Here is a 20,751-nt window from a genome sequence, read left to right as displayed (position 1 = left end):
CACTTGATCTGAAATCATTGCTGCAAAAGGACTGAAACATGGATTTCAGTGAGTTTGGGACTTGGGATGGGGTGGGGGGGTAGTACTGAATGAATTTATCCTAATGAATGAATCTCTGTTGTACAGATTGAACATTATTATGTACAAATAAAATGTCTAGATGTGACACTAGCTTTAGTTCTGTTGTAGATTCAGATTTGAAATCTTGTTGCCAGTCTTTATTTAATTATTATTTAAACCTTGTAATTCTGTATTTATTATGTGATGGAACAATTTGTTTCATTTAATCGATTTGAGTAGACACTGAAATGCAGTGTTTGATTTGTCTGTTTTATTGTTATTGTTATTATTATTATTATTAATTTTTCCTGATCATTTCTCATGTTCATTCAAAAAATGTTGAATACATTGTGGATATTTTTGTATTTTTCCTTCTGTTTTATCTCTGTCTTTATTTATTGTCATCTAATTATATATGAGAACTTGAATGTTATTTATGACAATAATGTGTTTGTATCAGGGCAACACAATTTTGTTAGTTTAAAGAAACTTTCTTATGTCTTGATTTGTAAAAGTACCGTGGACTTTACGAATCTTTCTTTCCTAGCTTCAGAAGAGATCAAAACAGTATGTAAAAACAGATGAACCACAAAAAAGCAAATTTAACAGTAATTTAAGAATGTAGTTTAGCCTCTGTGGGGAGGAAATGAACTTCTTTATATCAATGTCAGCTTCATATCATTGTGTGTGTACAATGGATGACAAAAAAGCTGTTCTTGGATCAGTTTTACTGTAAATATGGTATGGTGGCCATCGGGAAGCTCAAAGGCCATTCCTGCTCTTTGCTTTTGACTTGTATTGCTGTGTGCATGCACGCATTTTCTTTGCATGGCTTTGACGTAACAATTCTCAAAAATCACGCTTTTCTCAGAACTGCTTTTCTTACATTGTTTAATGGGGGAAAAAAAAGAAAAACACCTGCCTTCACATTTTCCCCCCCTCTGTTAGTCTCTCTAGATATTTTCATTCTCTTCCTGGTTTCCTGCTAAGGTTTTTATATATATATATATATGTACGCTGTAAGCGAGCAATGCTCATTTGCAGTGTCTACATGTTAGGCTATCAGTTTATAAAATGCTTCCTTTTATCTGTACCATGTACCAACAACAAGAATTCTTATGATCACCACCCCCCCCTGTTTACAGACATCCTGTTTAAATGAAACAATAAAGCAATACCTGTTGTTAACTTTGCTATTTTATACAGTTATAAAGCAAAACTTAAATGAAAAAATAAATGTCCATGCAGAGCAGGAACATGCATTTAAAGTTGTAAAATTCCCCTTGTATCATAACTGTGAGCAATTTCAAAGAGAAAAATGAAACAATAAACTCATTCACTTAATAGGATGATAGCGAGTGTTCATGTTTTTATGTTACTGAGTGGATGTGTTTATCAGTTACAGTAGGATAGGCCTATACAAAAATACTTTGTATGCACACAGAATTGCTAACTTTTATGATTTAGTCTAAGTAGTGGATTGATTTAGGCTAATTAATCTGCTTAATTTTAACATGTCAGATATTCTGTTTTTTTTTTAATATTTTTTTTTATGTTTTTACTGTGGTATGCAAAGTCAAATACAAGTGAGCAACTGTTCAGTTGTCATTGTCCTTAAAGGTCTAAAAATATTGAATAATATTCTAATAATATATTTAAAATACATAAATGTTGTTCTATTTTGTTAATATATTTGTTAACTTTGAGATTCCATTTGTGCCAAATACAACAATTAGTCCTCGAATTTGATTGGCTGAGCACTTCCGCTTCGCGAGTGCTGATAGCAGTGCTGGGACTTTTCACTGTTTGTATCACTCCGCTTCTCCGTGTCGGCGTTTCCAGACAGATTCGACGCCTCTACACGCGATAAAAGGTAAGTTTTCTGTTTTGTTTTTTTCAAAGTTTCTGTTCTATAGCCAGCTACAAGGCGATATTAAAATGTTTAATAAGAGTTTGGAGACAAACATTGACATTGTGATATACAACAAACATTTAGAAATGAAATAATTTAACCCCTTAACTGTCACCCCCCATTTTTTAAAATAAATTTAACCCCTTAACTGTCACCCCCCATTTTTTAAAATAGGCATTAAAATGCACTATCCAAACTTAAATTGTTGTAATAAATTGTTAAATTGTTTACAACAACTTAAATTGTTTTTTCAAAAAATTGAAGTATCAAAAAGTTATAGAAGTTTAAATGTACTGTAAATAAAATGCGCTATATTCATTTTATTTTATTTTATTTATTATAAATATTTTACATAACAGGTTTTACTCTAAAATTGGTATAAAATTAAAGCATTGTGTCTAATAAGTTATGTTCCAAATCTGAAGTTGATATGAAAAAAATTGAGGTTCCTGTGAGATTTTATTTAGGGCGTCATACCACAAACAGCCACTGGGAGCTATCAAAACTCCTTTGAATTCTGTTTAATGAATTTTTCCCAAGATTTCTATGTGAATTTTACTTCAATACTCAAAATAACCACCAAATATGGAATCCTGAGACTCAGACCTTTCCAATGATATGTTTGTTGCCAAGATTATAAAAAGTTTTGATTCTAAAAGACCGTAATGCATTTTGTAATATGACACTTGACACTGCCCACTAAGGGTGAGGAGACCGCCATAAGATTTTAAAGTACCATTTCCATGGTAACGCAATGTCCAATTTCAAAATGGTTTTCACAGGATGAATCTTGGGCTTCTAAGCTTTCAAATGATATATAATTTATGACGATTACTAAAAGATTTTATAGAGAAAAAGGACAACAAATAAAAGAGCGCCAAGCGTCCCACAGGTGGGACGGTGACAGTTAAGGGGTTAAACTGTGTGTATTCTATGACAATGATCTTGTAAATCAATATGCATTTTGAATGATGTTTAAATAGTTTATTTTGTATTAATCTGATTATGTAGCCTAACCCTTTATTTCGTTGCTGCTTGCAGAGAGCCTGCAAACCTTTCTGATTAGTTGTGGTTGATTTGTGCTTCTTGTCTGTTTTTGCTTCAGTTTAAGACGCGGTGTAAAGCATAAATGGTGAGGATTTTAGTGGTTGTTTCTGGAGTGTATTGTTATGCCAGTAGATAGCGCCAAATACTGTTTTTATCTATTTATTTATTTGTGAATCGTGAGTCTGAATCATTTACTCAACTGATTCGTTGTAAACTTGATTCATTTAGGAGCGATCCACTGCACCATTATTAGTTTTACCAAAGGCCCTTTAAAGGTGCAATAGGTGATTGTCCTCAGAAACATGTTTTGTTATGCTGGTTGAAAATTTCTTCACATCCCGATAGCAATCATCAAGTTAAGTGGTGTAAATGTATTTATCTGTATTTATATATTCTGTGGAAGGCATAGGACCAAGAAATGTTCGTCCAATCAAAACGCTCGGTCCGAGCATTTTAATTGGCTTTCCTACCTGCCCTATCAATGTATGTATCTTCATACCTCAGCGCACCCTGTTTGCACAGACATGATACGTCATCAGTGTGTTCACGCACCCTGTGCAGACCGAGCGAGAATGGCAGACAAACACCAATCCGATCTTCTTTCCTAGTATTGTAGTAGGGTAAACGTACCCATTAAACTCACGTCCCATTAAGCACACTTCCATTTTTGAGCTCAGATTATAAAAAGCAAAAATAATTTATTATCCTACTTGATGTCTTAAAGGGGTCATATGATGCTGCTAAAAAAAACATTATTTGGTGTATTTGGTGTAATGCAGTGTGTTTATGCCTCAAGCGTGTGACGGAAATGTTATGCCCCTTAACATACTATCCCATCTCCCAGCAGCACGAGACTCAGTCCAGCTGCGCTGCTCATACACATCCCATCATCGGTTCTCTTTCAGCACTTCAGTCAATGTACTGTTAGGAGAAACTGAATAACTCGGGATATTGATTTATTTAGTGTCAGAGGGAGTGTAAGGCACGTTTATAAACCGAATAACTTAAGTTATTTGTGGATTAGTGTTTACTGGAGACGCAAACCGTTTCAAACGATTCAGATAGATTTGGTGAACTGGTTTGACCGGTTCACTAAGAAGATCTGGTTAAATAGAAAGATTTGTTTGCGTTTCGGACATCACTAGATGAGACAAAACAAATAAAACCCATTACAAACGAGGCATTTGTTGCATTCAGTTGGGACATAATGACTAATTATAATGACTTATACTGTCTTTTTACGCGTTGCGTATCACGCTGCGTAAACATTGTGATCTGAGAAACAACAAACAACAAGCTTAGTCTACAGTGCTCAAAACACACATTTGAATCATCATTGGCAAATTATTTACATATAAAAAACGTACTTACAGGCTGTGAGTCAGAAGCACCAGGCTGTCCTTGAAAAGTTTGAACTGCCCAACTTTATAGAAACAGCCATTGTGCCACAGACACATTGCAGGCTACTGGTTCAGGAAACAGTCCTCATCCTCCATAAAATGCACAGCACACACGTGAATATTTGGTTTGAACTGTTCTGGAACAGTGTTGAAATACATCTTTACCACTGATTTCTAGTCGTGTCCACTTTTGGAAGACCAAACAAAGTAGTTTTGCTTTCACAACAGAACACACAGCGACTTCACAACATGGCAGCGGTGGCAACAGAGAGAATAAACGTTATGACTTCTTTCTTTTTGCGTGAACAACGGCGTTATGCAAATCTTTCCACATAGTGACAGAGATGTGGGGGCATGTTAGAACGAGCTGTTTTAGGGGGGTGTGGTTGACTCTTAACTTTTATAAAAGAATATCTGTTTGGATTTGAGACTTTGGTCTTTGCAACTTTACAGATCTTCTTCATGCACCAAAAGCTTGTAACTCTACTAAGAGAAAAGAAAAATTGAAATTGCATCATATTATGACCCCTTTAACCAATTGATAGGTTTGTTACTATATACTATCATTCAATATAAGTCAATCAAATCATTGCACATTGAGATATCTGTCTCCATGTGTTCACACTGTCTGGCGGACATTTTGAAAGCTGTCTAAAAACTTTCACCAAAAGAGGAGCCCCATAAATGTGCATTTTTTTTTTTTTTTATTTTTTTTTTTCACTACTTATTGTAATTTTTTTTTTTTTTAGATATTTAAGATATTTTGGTTAAGTTTCACTACTTATTGTAAAGTTAAGAGATTAATGTTCAGACTTTTGCATATTATAACCAAGAACTTGGATGTGGGAAATAATTACATTAGCTCCAAAAGATAGTTTTAGCAAGTTAGCTGACTATCTGTATAAGATGTGTGCTGTGCTAATATATTACTTCACATGCATTACTGGCTTGTACTTTTGCATCCATAATATTATAAATTGACAGTTTATTGCTGGTCTGTCTTTTACACTGCTGTAATTTTTAAAGATTTCATATTATTTTTAGGTGAGGGGTGCACTACTATGAAAATCACACCGCTTCAGTGTGACATCAATAAGAAAAGGTACAATTTCATAGATATTGTTATTAATAATAGTTCATATTATAATATGTTTGAATTTAATACATGACCTAGGTTATTTAGCAAAATCCTGTCATCATAATAAATATTACATGAATTTTATTATTTTAAAAAAAATGTTGCTGCTCCAGTTAAGCTCAGTGTGCTCTCTTTGAGCTCTTCCACATTGAACATCTATATAAATGCATCATGAACAGACTTTAAATATTAACTGATGCTTGTCACTTTAAGTTAATCGATTTTCTATGGATTCTGTCAACTTAAATCTGCAGACTGGCTCTGACCTTTGGCAACTAGCATCAACTTCTCCAGACTGTAAATCTGTGGAAAATCGGGGCAAAAATCCTGTAGTGTATTCCAGGCTAAAGAGACCATAGATAAGTTGACATCCATTTAAAAAGAGGTTTCATCTGTGTTCATCCCCATGAATTAAATGTTTTATTTGATTTTTGAATGTTACTTAGCTGAATGTGGACTAGTATAGATTTTGAGATGTTTAAATGACACTTCACTATAGCCCCTTTCACACTGCACGTCGGACCCGGCAAATTGCCGAAACATTGCCGGGTCGACTTCTGTGTGAAAGCAAACACGTCCCGGGATTGATTCCGGGATTGAACCCGGGTCGGGGACCTAGTAACATTGCCGGGGTTCAGTCCCGGAACGAGCGCTGTGTGAACACCAGAACTAACTAATTCCCTTACTTATTAATCACGCAACTTATCTTTGCTTAAATTTAACGCAGATCAAAATTCACATCAACGTAACCGACTAAACAAATATGTGCAAACTGTAACGAAGCAGAGATCAGTTAGTTCCTCACTTTCCGCGCTGAAGCAGAGATCGTTCACCAGCTTCAGTGAAAGTTAACGTGCCTAGCGTTTTCGACTCGTACATTACACGTCACACCCTGATATCACGTGTCTTTACGGGGACCTATAAGGGTTGTGTGTGAACGCACGCACATATTCCGGGTAATCACTGGCAGTGTGAAAGTGCAAAATCTAGCGACCCGGGTACAAATGCCGGGACACATTACCCGTGTATTTGCCGGAATCGCAGTGTGAAAGAGGCTTATGAATATATAAGTGATCAAATTGAAGGCCTTGTTGCTTGATTTTAATTTTCTGTTTTTGTGTTTGTGTGTGATTGACTTTGTATCTTCAAATAAAATTTTTTTTCAGTTATTTAAAATTTCCCTTAAAATAAACAAGATTTTCTAATAAAACATGATGTGAGCTTAATAAAAAAAAAAAAAAAAAAAAAAAGTACAATCATGTCCCCTTGATTGAAGAAAGCCAGACTTTTTGAATTTAAATGATGTATATTTTAATTGAAATGCTTTTGTCATTCAAAATAAAATGTAAATATTTTTGTGTAAGAGATTACTATTTTATTTTAACAACTTCTTGTACTGAAACCAATATCTTGTGCACTAAAAAATTTCTCAATGTTTGATTTTGGTGAGCATAATAGGTACTTTTACCTTACTTTTTAAGGTTTTCTCAACGGTGAAAATTATGTGCGGTTCCCAATTCCAGTCCTTGCACACATATTTTGCATGTCTCGCTTAGTTAGCACACCCCGATTCTGATAACCAGCTCGTTTAGGCTGATTTAAACCAATAGAACGCTCCATAGCAACAGTTGCCCCCATGACGTGACGGCGCGGCCGCCACAAAGAGTATAGAAGCCAAGAGGCGAAACTCAATAGAACGCTCCACAGCAACAGTTGCCCCCATGACGTGACGGCGCGGCCGCCATTTATGGACTGAAAACTGAAGCAAAACGCCGAGAAATAATTGGAGTCAATGGCACTGAAAAACTTAACATAACAAAAACTGAACATAACTTAATTTTTTCTGGCCATCATATCTAAATATGAAAACAATTTAAAATACATTAATGAGGATGACCGACGTTAAATGAAAGAAATATACGTCTATGTGTCGGTTATGCATGGCCTAATTACCCTTAGGAAAATTGTATTTTGGGACAAAATATTACTATAGAAGTACTATAAGACTACTATAGAAAATACTATAGCGGCTCTAGGATATTATACAGGTATTACAGAAAATAACATACTTCTGTGATGTTCTGTAATACATCTATAATATTTTTAAGCTGCTATAGTATTTCTATAGTAGTCTTATCATACTTCTGTAGTATGTCCCAAATTACTATAGGCCTAGTATTCCTATAAGATTACTATAATATTTGTCACAAAATACTATAAGATTCCTATAGTACTTTTTCGTAAGGGTATGTCCCCCACCGAATCGGCTTCATTAGCCTACCACTTAAGGTTTGCAAAGATACAATTATAAAATTACTGCAAACCTTTAATCAATCAATATTTATGTTCTATTATGCATTTTCCTTGTTATATGAATAACAGAAATTCATGAAATAATATATATTTGCAGACACACAGTAATAAGATTTATTCAAATGTTGATTTTGACATTAGTGAATTTGGAAAAATAAAATTATAAATGAGCATTTTTAAAGACAGTTCATCTTTTACATAGAATTTCACAAAAATATTAACAACTTGTTTTTCAACATCTTCAGTGAAAGTGCACACAGTGAACGTTTCAATGGCAAGAACAAAAACAATCTGTGAATGTCCTATTACAGACGGAAAGGTACAAAAAAAAGATGTGCAATCTAGCAAGTGCACACATGAACTATAAACAGTACTAAAATGGAAGTGGTGCCCATAAGATCTCAGTAATTAATCAGACACCACCATCTATTGTGTGTGCATTTGTGTATGAGAAGTTTGTTTGTATTTATTTTTTCTTTTTGTGAGAGAAGAGGCATTGACATAGAATGGAAGCATTGGTCAAAAAGGTGTATGTATCTAGCAAATGCACACATGAACAAAAAATAACTCTGACCATCTTTCGGAAACTAGTGTACTACTAGCCAGTTCAAGTTTTGTATAGATTTCTAAAATGAACAGCAAACCCTCTACACTGGTAGAGATTTGAACAAACAAACAATAAATATCAGTTCAAGTTTTGTATAGATTTCTAAAAATGAACAATAACTGATTGGAAGAACTTATCATTTGAACTGACTGAAAGAACTGATCATATGATGATTTCAGCAGCTTTCAGTCCATAATGGCGGCCGCGCCTCCGCAGCGCCATCTACAGACTGTTACCCATAACACAACAGAGTTTCGACTCCACGGCAAAAGCCCTCTTTGCTTCTGCGTCGCTGTCCGCGTCGACATGCAGTACACATGCAAACCGCTAGTCTGCAGTGTCCACAGGCATGTTGCTGGTGTAACCCACAGACCACGGCAAAAGCCGAAGAAGAAGCGGCTCGTTGAAGAAGCGGCTCGTTGGAGAAGCATTATAGCCGCGACGGCGGCAAAAAAATATCATATCATTATTTAAAACTACAAAAAGGAGACAACAACAGAACAGGAGAAGATATGTTATTCTTTCAATCTCCACAAGGACTTTTCCATGGCAGATCAACATTGTTTGTCGCGGACATCTACTGATGTATAATGCTATGTAGTATAATAAATAAGACACTTGTTCTTTGCTTTATTTTATATAAGAAGGTGTAACATTAAAATATATTAAAGTGCATATTATAAACACAGACCAAACTCAAATACATACGGAGGAAGGGGTTCTAGCAGGCACATTGTAGCTCCCTGGCTTAATAAAAGGATAGACGTGTTTGCTTTCACACAGAAGTCGACCCGGCAATGCTCCAACTGGTGATTCCCACACTTTTGATTTGCATGCTCGTCACATAAGTTCACCCGTTGAATGCTGTAAGATGTAGCACATCACCGTAACTCAGTGAGAATCAACCGTAAGAGCTTGTACAAAAAGAAAAACAAACACCAAGTAAATAAACCTTAAAACAAACACATTGAAACCAAACACAAATGAGTAAACACATTACTTAAGCATACCCAAACATAATACAAAATAACAAACAATCTTACAACAAAGGAAAAAAGATTTAAATAACATAAGAGAATAAATATATATTACATGTAACAAGAGGTCTAATTATACCTTGTTCTTCATTTAACCCAGGAACTAAATCCTTTTAACTCCTTGCGAACCATAAACCTTTAATGCCATGAGCATGGGCATCTGGGTCTCGTTCCATACTGAAATGCACATACTCGCAATATATCCGCTCACCGCCAATGACCATCAAAATAAAAAGACTTCCATTACTATAACAAAAAAATTAAATGAAAATCCCATACAGAATATCAAAAATAATCAACACCAATCTAAATATTATGGAAACTTAAAAAGAGAAAAAAATCAAATCATTAACACTCCCACCAAATTATAAGTGCAAATTTTCACACCAAATTATACAAGCATGAATAATTTCCCCCTTTTTTTTTTTTTTTTTTTTACAAAAAAGGGCCTTGAATTAACAATAAAATTTCAAAGATATACATAATGTAGAAATTTTAAAATGACATTCATGAAAACCTTTCGCCATTATTTCCCTCCATTAATAAAACAAGTTTTTGTACTGGTCTTTCAATTATGGCCTGTTTATTAATACGCTTGCCCTTTACATTAAGCTTTGAATCACCTAAAACACCTTAGCTCTTCTTAAAAGTTCATCATCACTATAAGTAACTTCCTGTATCATACCTAGCTTCCATTCATTTCTAGGGTAAGTCCTCTTCTTTAACCATCACAATGTCATTTTGAAGATTTCTCTTAGATATGTTCCACTTCTGTCCAGCAACTATATTCAGAAGATATTCCTTGTGCCAACGACTCCAGAATTTTTTTTTTCCGCTAAACACTGTACATGTCTCCATCTTTTCCCGTGCATACACATCTTCCTTGACAAATTTACCAGGTGGAGGCAAAGCAGTAACTGACTTTAATGTGAGCAGATGGTTTGGAGTGATGGGTCTTAGACTTTTGGGATCATTAAAACAATCAACAGTTAGTGGTCTACTATTTACAGTTGCCATTTGCGTCATAAAAAAGGCTTAAAGATGAATCATCTAATCTCCCTGGATGAAGAGCAAAAATAGCATTTAGCACAGACTTTATTGTTCTTTATCTGACGTTCCCACACGCCACCGGCATGACTTGCATGAGGTACATTCATAATGAAATCGAACTGTTTTTCCCGACAGGAAGGCTGTCACCCTTTCTGTAATCATCTCCTTAAGTGCAGATTTCAGTTAATTTTTTGCTCCCACAAAATTACTCCCCTTGATCAGATCTTAGTTGTCGAACAGTACCTCTTATGGCGCTCAAAATGCGCAGAGCATTTATGAAGGAATCTGCTGTCATATCATTAAGCATTTCAATGTGTACAGCACGGGAGCAGAGGCAAGTCAACAGAAGGCCATATCTTTTGTGCATACTTTGTCCTGACGAAACAATCCATACCGGTATACATAAACAGATGCAATGGATCGACTCTCTCTAAGGGAAGATCAGCCATTTTCTGTTCCTCAACAGGTCTTCTGTGCTTTCTACAAATTACATATGCTTCACAGAGTCTGGATAACTTGAATGTCCAAATCTTCCTCCCACCCTAAGCACACTGTCTTTATCCAAAAAAGGGTCAAGAGGATATAATGTACTGCATGACGACACATTTCTTCCACCTTTTATTTCTTTTATCTTATCTTTATAGGAACATTCCTGCAGACATTTGATTATGTGAAGCTCTTTTGTCTTTCTGGTACAGTACTGAGATGACTAGATTTGTCTTTGTTGACGCTCTTTAAAAGACGAGCCACAGCTCTACACTTTGTGTTAAAAGTACAAATGGTTAAAATTTTCTGTACACTTTGTGTTAAAAGTACAAATGGTTTCGTCCTGTGACGTAGTTGTACTGTTCTGGGGTCAGTCAAGAGCTTGTTGGTTCTCAGTCGTCTTTTCTCTCCTGTGCTGTGCTGATAGGAGCTGATTACTGACACCTGATACTCGTGATGACCAATCAACTCATTCACTGGCTCCTCCAGAGAGGAACCAGCTATAAAAGCCACCAAGAAAGCACAGTTGGGGGAGAGAGGAAAGGAGAAAGTTTGAGCCATCTCCCTCTCCCTGCATGGACCCTCTCTGCAGCCCCAGACTAGTGTTGTGGTTTTGGTACTGTTTTAGTTGATGCCTAATGCCAATTTTGTGCTAGAGTCTCAGTTTGTGTACTGTTGCTTTGCTGCCCCCCACTTAAACTGTTGGACTCCACTCAATATTGCTAATACTTCTGTAGTCCTGTCTTCAATATTTAAGTTGTCTACTTTATAACTTGTAGGGAGGAGGGTGCCTATTTCTTTTAACTCCTTTTCTCCTGTTTTTTGGAAAAGTTAGGTAGTTAAGGAAGTATATTGTCTTTTTTTGTTATTTATTTTTGTCCCTGTGCTAGGTAAGTTAGTTTCAAAATGTAGTAAGCTGCTGTTTTGTTTGTTATTTGGCTATGCCCCCTCCTGAAGCCTGTTTGCTTTGTTCTTGCTACTCCTGCATGTGTTAAAGAAATATAATAAATCAAATTATAGTGGATCCTTTAGTGGTTGGCAGTGTTCTTCAGAGCTGGGACTGGGATGAGAGGCTCCATGTGGATTTTCCTTTTCTTTGTTACGTATTCCTCCATTCCCCCACACAAAAAAAATAGACAAGAAAACACACTTTGTGTTAAAAGTACAAATGGTTTTCACTTCTGGATCTCCTAATAAAAGCTCAGGAACAGGTTCGGCTGGTACAGACATTTCCTTCTCCCATAGAAATTTTGGACCAGCAAACCGGGATTTTCCTCTGTTGTAATATATTTCCACTGCTCAACAGTTGTACTGTGGCATATTCTTTGCATTCTGTTTGCAACAAAAGTGTGAAATCTACGTGCTTCGTTGCTTATATATCCCAGCACTAGACTTTGTCCAGGAGGTCTCTTCGATAACTGTATAATCCAATTCTTTCTTGAGGACACTGCTTACCTCAACAGAAACAACTGCAGCAGCAAGCTCCAATCTAGGGACCATTGTAAGTTTAAGAGGTGCAACTCTTGACTTTGCCATTACTATAGCGCAATGAACATCACCTTCCTTATTCTTAAGTCTCAAGTAAAAGCACAGACCATATCCATGAGTACTAGCATCAGAGAAGTGATGCAATTCAGCTATAACAGGTTTCCCAAAGTTAAAAGGTGCGTATGTGCGTGGTACGTCTATTTTCTGCAGATTGTGCAAGTTTCTCTTCCATCGCTCCCACCTTAGACTCAGTCAGAACATCTCGTCATCAGAAGAAAGACTTTTCTTATCAATAAGTGCCATAAAGGATTGTTTAAACTCAATGAAATGAATGGGGTGTTGTGTTTAGTGTTGTGTGTTCCACAGTTATAGTCAAGTGTTCATGAGATGGATTGCCTATGTCTGGTCGTTCTGGTGCTCAGGGCCCTGTAGCGTCGACCAGATGGCAACAGTTCAAAGAGGGAGTGTGCTGGATGTGAGGGGTCCAGAGTGATTTTGCCAGCCCTTTTTCTAACTCTGGATGAGTACAGTTCTTGAATAGGATGGAGGGTTGTACCGATGATTCGCTCAGCAGTCCGGACTACCCTCTGTAGTCTTCTGAGGTCAGATTTGGTAGCTGAGCTGAATCAGACAGTTACTGAAGTGCAGAGGACGGATTCAGTGATGGCGGAGTAGAACTGTTTCAGCAGTTCTTGTAGGAGGTTGACCTTCCCCAGCTGGCGAAGGAAGTACAACCTCTGCTGGGCCTTTTTCACAATAGAGTCAATGTGAATGTCCCTCTTCAGGTCCTGAGAGATAGTGGTGCCCAGGAACCTGAATGACTCCACTGCAGTCACAGTGCTGTTCATGATGCTGAGTGGGGGGAGAGCAGGGGGGTTCCTCCTGAAGTCCACTATCATCTCCATTGTTTTGAGCGTGTTGAGCTACAGATTGCTGAGACTGCACCAGACAGCCAGCTCTTTAACCTCATGTCTGTAAGCAGACTCGTCACAATTAGTGTACAGGGAGAAGAGCAGTGGGGAGAGAACGCAGCCCTGGGGAGCTCCGGTGCTGATTAAACGGGTGCTGGATGTGTATTTTCCCAGCCTCATTAGCTGCTGCCTGTCTGTCAGGAAGCTGTTGATCCACTGACAGATGGAGGTGGGCACAGAGAACTGAGTTAGTTTGGGCAGGAGGAGGTTTGGAATGATAGTGCTAAAGGCCGAGCTGAAGTCCAAAAACAGGATCCTCACATAAGTCCCTGGTCTGTCTAGATGTTGCAGAACATAATGCAATCCAGTGTTTACTGCATCGTCCACAGACCTGTTTGCTCTGTAGGCAAACTGAAGAGGATTCAGCAAGGGTCCAGTGATGTCCTTCAGGTGGGCCACCATCCATTTTTCTTCTCATCTCAACAGCATGTAATACTTGTAAATACATCATAAGCACCAAGGACTTTATTTTTAGCTGCCTCCAAAGTATCAATTAAAATAGCCAACTGAGTTTCCAATACATCTGACTTAAGACGCTCACGTGCACTTCGAGCTTCTACTTTCCATTGAGAGGGAGCTCTTTTGCTGTTCTTCTTGCTGATGGGCTAGCATTTTTTCAGTAGGAACAGGTGCACATTTTGAATGGCGTGTATTTTCACTTTGAGTATCTATATGTTGGCTATCAGCTTGCCTATTTGCATCCTTTGAACCTACGTCTGATTTTGACATTCTCTTATATTTGCAATTCACCAAAATAACACAACACTATTAAAATTCATCAGGTTAATTTGATAAAATATGTTTAACAGATTCACTTTAACTACATATGCTGAAGCATTAACTCTTAGATGTGAAATTGATTAATTTGATACACTTCAGTCCATTATCAGGTGAACTGCATGTGCAGCAATGTCCATTACCTTTAAATCACACATGATATAGGAGAAAAATAGGCTGCTGCATGACCGTGTCCCATAGTTGTGTCCAATCTTTTAGATTTTTCATGTACATGTTATAAATTAAGGATTTCTTTAATGTTGTAGATCCCTTGTTAAAATTTAAACAGGTTATAATAGTATTAGAGTAGGTTGGATACTAGGTGGTGCTTTGGGGTAATTTTCACTATGCAATTGTCTACACCAGGGGTTCTCAATCCTCTCCATGACGTACCCCCAGCACTGCATGTTTTGTATGTCTCCCTCAATTATCACACCTGATTCAACTCCTCAGCTCATTAGTGGAGACTGCAAGACCTGAAGTGGGTGTGTCAGATATAGAGAGACATACAGAACGTGCAGTGCTCGTGGTACTTCATGGAGAGGTTTGAGAACCCCTGGTCTACACAACGCAAAGCTGTCTAATTGTAAACTTTAAAATATACTTTTATTTATTTATTTATTTATTTATTTTAATTACACATTTAAATTAAACTGAAGGGAATTATACATTTAACATGCTTAAGGATTATTTCAACCAAACATAAAGTGTGCCTGTGGAAAGTGACTGCATGGTCCTTCTTGGGTCCTTCACAAAAACAAGTGAGTGCCATTAAAAAGGCCCTATATAATTTATACTCTTGCTTAGTATTAAATTATAGCTTCAGATGCATGATATTTGTAGGGCCCTTAGGGCACAATCTGCGGCCCTTTTAATTTTTCTAATGGTTTTGAAATTTTTTTTTCCCCTAAAATTTTATTAGCCTTAGTTTATTTTCATTTTCTCCATGTGTCACGGAATTCACCAATGAAAATTAAACAAACCCTTTAATTTTTGTACATTTTAAAGTGCTACACAACAGAAGTTTACTGTGTAACGAGCAATGTCACGGAATTCATCAAATATTGAATAAATAACATGCAACAATGCAAAACAAATGCAATTCAGTGCACTTCAATCAAACCGCAATATGGACTAGTGTATGTGAATATTAAACATAGACAGTAAAAGAAATGGAATGGCAAAAATACTATTTAGCGATTTTTTAGCACTTCCGTACCACTAGCTACTTCAGACGACAACCACGAGTGCTTCGCGTGCTTCAGTAGCAAACTAGTAAATGAAACGCACGTCTGCGCCGTTCATTCCGCCACATTCCACCACATTCAGAGCTTTAGCTTTCACTCAATAAAAAACTTAGCTGCTTCTTTATACATTGTGCAGTGTATTTAGCTTTGATTTGAAAGAAAACAGTGCATCCTTGTGGTGTGGATGATACAGAACAGCATACTATATACTAAGAGCATACATATATTAATGACAAAATTTTCATTTCGGGGTGGAGTATCCCTTTAAGCCGAAAATGCACGTGGTCATGTAAACGTGGTAACCCGTTTTCTTTTATCAGAGTAAGCTCATAAACAGGGTAAGCATAAACTGGTCAACACAGGTAGTTTTTTGCCTCTTACCCCGATTTTGCTCGGCATGTAAACACAATAACCCGCTTTCTGTCGGCTTACTGAAGTGTGCATGTGTGATACCTGACAGGAACGCATCGTTAGTGCAGATTTAAGTGCATCTAGACAGAGCAAAAGTTTTGCAGTGAAGAAAGGAAATATATCACAAAAGCTGACTCTTTCATGACTCAGACAAATGATGAAAGTGTTCTCATCTCGTGCAGCAGAAGTAGAAGTGGTTCAGTCAATATGCTGCTATATAACTGCATGAGAGGATAATATGAGCTTTAAATTTCGTGCTGACATGTTGCAAGCTTTAACATCACAACTGACAAACATGAAATAATCAGAGTCAGATACACAAATGATTCTATTTTAACATCACTAAAGGGAAATTATTTATTTTTAATAAGGTCATGTAAACACAGCTTACTTGCTATGTCAGGTTATGATGTGCATGTAAATGAGGAAACCTGGTTATTTTAATAAGCTGATATGTGTGAGTTATTAGCTTACTGGTGTGCATGTAAACGTGCTCAAAAGTGCCCTTTTTTTTTACCCTCCTGTAATTTTGCTCCAAATCCCAGGTGAAAATTGTTGTTTTGAGCCCCCTCTACAAAATAGTGGATTACTCCGTAAATAAATATATCTGTGACATTTAATATTTTGGCTTACGTTACCATTTATGTTGCTCTTTCTTCAGAATAAAAATATTAACAAAATCAAAAATTTGAGCCTGGACCTCTGGTTGAGTTGACACGGAATGACCCAGCTAAATTGCTTTAATATTTGGTTTGTTGCATCCTTATAGCAGTGTTGGACTTCAGTTCAGTTACTGAAATTGTTGTAGAAATATTCAGAACATACAACAGCATCAAGAACTGCTGAAACCGACTTCCATGTCATGTGATCTCATGAGGAGACCCACTCTGTGTAATCAGTTTCTATTAGGCCAGAGACAGGACTGGTGTTATTCATTTCTGTTAAAAATAAGTGAGCGAAGCATGTGGCATTTCTATGACAGTCTCACAAACCTCTGTGGTTTTATTCCCTTTAGGTGTTTGTGAATTCCCAGCCTGGTAAGCTGAGGTCTATTTGTATTCCCTTTTTTCTTTGTACACTTAGAAGTTAGAAAGCAGACAGCAGTTTAACCTGCAGTGCTCTGAATAAGCAGAAGGTGGCAGCACAGTCTAATTTTTAAAGATTTGAAAAAAGTCAAATCTCCTTTCTATTGTTTCCTGCAGTCAATTCTGCTAATTTGTTTTCACACAGTTCTTAATTCACGTATTTTGTATGTAGGTTGCACCAATGTTGTACAAAAAATACATATATTGAGAAACTGATAGAATGTCATCTTATTGTAATATTTCCATACTTGTTTTTGATGGGTCTTGCTGTTTGTATATAATTTAGACACTTTTTTTTTTGCTTATATATAACTTTATTTGCTTGGCATGAAGCAAGATAAAATGGCAACTTAAATAATCTCACATTTTTAAATAGAAAATGTCCTTGTCTTTCTCCATTACAAGATTCATCTATAATAGCTTAAAATAAAACAATTATGGATTTAAAAAAAGAGAAATGTTCTAGCCTCCCACTTTACTCAAACTCTGTACAAAATGGCATCTGTTTAAGTGTGGGGAAACTGTTGTCCACAATTTAACACAACATACTTTAGTTCTGATAGCTTTAGCCACACAAACACTGCAGCATTTTATGTCATGTTTTACAAGCTCCCAAAGCTTGCGTCCAATAAATGATTTGTAGAATTCATGAAACTGTCCACAAAGCTCAACTTCAGTCAGTCCGTCCATGTTTTTTTTTCAAGAGCATTTCCTTTTCATAGTTCCTCAGTCTTTTTTTTTTTTGGTCTTAACATCTACACATTCATGTCTTTTATTGTTTACTTCCTTCTATTTTTTCCTCTCTTTTCCTTTCACACACGAGAAGTCACTAGCAGTGAGCGTAGTCTGCGTGCTAATGTTGCCTCCAGCTCTTCCAGAAGGGAGTCTTTTCCAGACCCACTCCGTGTCCCGGACCCCAGTATCAGCGTCCGGAAGGATTCCCTCTCCAACAGACCTGCCATGTTCTGCAGGAAGTAACCTTCACAGTATGCACTGAGCTCCACCGCACCATGAGCCTGGACAAAATCACACATGCACACAAAAAAAAATCTAATTATGCACTCAGTTACCAGAGAGAGACACTTTCGATACAGGGTTGTTTTTTTTTGTGAGTCTTAAGTCTTAGTTTGCTCTTCCACAAATTAAGGCCTTAAAAAGGTCTTAAATTGGAGCACAGTGCAAACATCTAAACATCCTGAAATCAAGATACAACAAAATTAAATAAAAACATACTAAAAGAAGTCTTTTTTTCTGAGAAATTGAACAAAATTAAGTGAGTTTATGCTTAAAATGAGAACAAATATCTGGGTTATAAGTCCAGCTTTCTAACCATTAGGCCATGACTCCCCCAATTATTATTATAATTTTTTTGTCTTAAATTTACCTACAGAAACCCTGTGGTGGTAATGATTCATCTCTTGTATGTGTATATATATATATATATATATTATATATATATATATATATAAAAATAGTGTAAATGGTAGCAATTTACCTTTTTTTACAGAAATACTTTTTAGTTGTAACAAAGGAAAAGTGGGTCATTATTACATCATCATTTTACGTTCTATTTTATATATATATATATATATATAAAATAGGAACGTAAAATTATGTAATAACTGACCCGATACTTTTCCGATACTATATATATATAGTTATATAGTTATTTTAGAATATAAAATAATTTTATGTAATGATATGCATTTTAATATTTTTATAGTTGTATATATATTTTTATAGTTGTATATATTACATAATTTTTACCTTAGCAGTGTGGTAGATGTTCACAGCATTGTCGAGGTCAATGTTCTGAGCACAGATAATTTCACAGTGCCTCTGTAGCGCTCCCAACTGGAACAAACTGGCTGCTGTCATTAACTACAGAACGCAAACAAAGGAGTGAACAATGATTTCTTCTGTTTTAATACTTGCTTCATTCTACAAAAATAGTTTATTTTTGAGTCTCAGTGAATCTGTGAAGATAAAGTTTCATCTTGAATTACTGCATGTAAACTCAAGAGGTTCCAGTGCATGAATTGGCAGTGACTGTGGATGAATGGCCAAGATCTACCTTGTGACCCCTCTCTGTTTTTTAAATATTAAGCTGGGTTGGCCTGTATCTTGTTTGTCTTACCTCTAGGAACTCTGGGACGGCCATCTTCAGAGACTCCGTCCCCCCGCAGTATAGGTATGACATCATCATCTGGATAAACATGATGAGACAGTGATAAACTCCTGATTACATCTTGGAACACCCTGTTGTGTCTCAGCCCACTGAACGAGGATTCAACTGATCTTACCTGGAAGATGTTGTACTTGATGTTGCTGATCTCGATTTCCTTGCGGGGCTGAGTGCTGTCCGTCCCATTCAGCTCCAGCAGACTTTTGAATCTGATTTCAGAGCAGACAACATGCTTTATTCTTAACAGTTAATGTATGTTTTAAAATATTATTTACATATAGAGACCTGTGTTACGAGATAATAGATTTCTTTTATGTTAGTAAGGTAACGGACTCACCTGTCGGAAGCCGTGAGCAGCAGAACCCCATGAGCGTAGAACGGTTTGCCCTCCACTAGGAACGTCACGTCAGACATCTCTGGATTGTTCAGGAAGTGAGGGTCTGCAAAAAGATGAATCTAAGACATCAGGCCCAAGATTTTCCAGAGTAATCAGTTACAGACAGAAATAAAAATGAACTGCAACTATAATGTGCACTATGTAAGACTGTTTCCGCCACTGAATAATAAAAAAGTGACTTTTTATCACACAATTCTGACTTTTTTTCTCAGAATTGTGATATAAAAAAACTCGAAATTGCAAGAAACAGAATTGCAAGATAACTTTTCTGTGAAAAAAAAGGTCAGAACTAAGTTCATCTTGCAATTTTGACTAACACGTAATTGCGAGTTTATATCTCAATATTTCAGAGAAAAAAAAAGGCAGAATTGTGAGACAAAAGGTCACAATTACCTTTATTTTTTATTCTGTGGCAGAAATAGTCTTCCATAGTGCACTACCAAGTAACTGAACACAGTATCATTGACAAACTTTAGTTTTTTAATCAATGCTGGGTAACTAGTAGATTCAGTAAATGCTGCAAATTCATAAATGTTACTGTGCTAAGATGGAGTGAATTACCGAGTTGAGCAGAGAGAGCTGCCTTCTTTTCTTGGATAGAAGGAAGTGGAGCAGGACCGTTACAGTGACTAAAAATGACGCCCAACTGGTGGATTATTGCCTCGTTCTATAGAGAAAGAATTAGTCATAAGGTAGTTAAACTAAGAGTTATTTAAACCCATTGTCACCCCAGGTCTGAATTTCTGGCACAAAAAAAGAAAAATTTAGAACATAGTGTCCTTTTCAGATATCTTAAATTTCAAACCACAATGAACTGACATGTTTTAATTCATAGTCTAGGTTCAATTTTTAATTGCTCACCATCCATTGACATAAAAATTCAATGTGCCAGTTTTTTACCTTGCTGTTTTTTAGGATGTTGAACATCAGAGGAAGGCCAACACAGACTAGTTCCTCACAGTAATCCTCCTCTTTGATGGAGGTGAAGTCTCGCAGAAGGGAGAGCATGACTCCGGCTCTGGACTTTTGCTGAGCGCTGCGTAGGGACTCCAACCACACATGGAGCTTCCATGGCACTCCTGCAGAATCAGACAATATTTGAAGAATTGCTTACAAATAATCAAATGCTTTTTGGATAGC

General features: G+C 36.6%; 1 protein-coding gene and 1 long non-coding RNA gene across 5 annotated transcripts in view; one reads left to right on the top strand and one right to left on the bottom strand.

The window, feature by feature from the left end:
- Window positions 1–1,852: 1,852 nt before the first annotated feature.
- Window positions 1,853–20,665, top strand: LOC122135629. 3 transcript variants are annotated; one of them, XR_006153633.1, is made up of 6 exons: window positions 1,853–1,933; window positions 16,960–16,981; window positions 17,856–18,015; window positions 19,173–19,220; window positions 19,303–19,466; window positions 20,527–20,665. It is a non-coding gene; the product is annotated as an uncharacterized LOC122135629 (long non-coding RNA). The 3 variants fall into 3 exon arrangements; XR_006153631.1 differs by lacking the exon at window positions 20,527–20,665 and adding an exon at window positions 19,535–19,661; XR_006153632.1 differs by lacking the exon at window positions 20,527–20,665 and adding an exon at window positions 19,535–19,661 and having other exon boundaries at window positions 17,853–18,015.
- Window positions 17,752–20,751, bottom strand: part of LOC109054040 (ankyrin repeat and BTB/POZ domain-containing protein 2-like) — a 49,604-nt gene continuing 46,604 nt past the window's right edge. For both annotated transcript variants that reach the window (XM_042715711.1, XM_042715710.1), the window contains exons 12-18: window positions 20,512–20,690; window positions 20,173–20,278; window positions 19,552–19,654; window positions 19,333–19,423; window positions 19,167–19,235; window positions 18,797–18,910; window positions 17,752–18,045 (exon numbers count right to left, since the gene is read on the bottom strand). In XM_042715711.1, the coding sequence (XP_042571645.1) occupies window positions 17,842–18,045; window positions 18,797–18,910; window positions 19,167–19,235; window positions 19,333–19,423; window positions 19,552–19,654; window positions 20,173–20,278; window positions 20,512–20,690 (866 nt within the window). In that variant the 3' untranslated portion in view covers window positions 17,752–17,841. The remainder of the gene's footprint in view (window positions 18,046–18,796; window positions 18,911–19,166; window positions 19,236–19,332; window positions 19,424–19,551; window positions 19,655–20,172; window positions 20,279–20,511; window positions 20,691–20,751) is intronic.

Source organism: Cyprinus carpio, chromosome A25 (genome assembly GCF_018340385.1).
Source record: "Cyprinus carpio isolate SPL01 chromosome A25, ASM1834038v1, whole genome shotgun sequence".
In the NCBI taxonomy this organism is placed as follows: Eukaryota; Metazoa; Chordata; class Actinopteri; order Cypriniformes; family Cyprinidae; genus Cyprinus; species Cyprinus carpio.
Note: the sequence above shows the minus strand (reverse complement) of the source record. Positions and strands in the feature narration are given on the sequence as shown.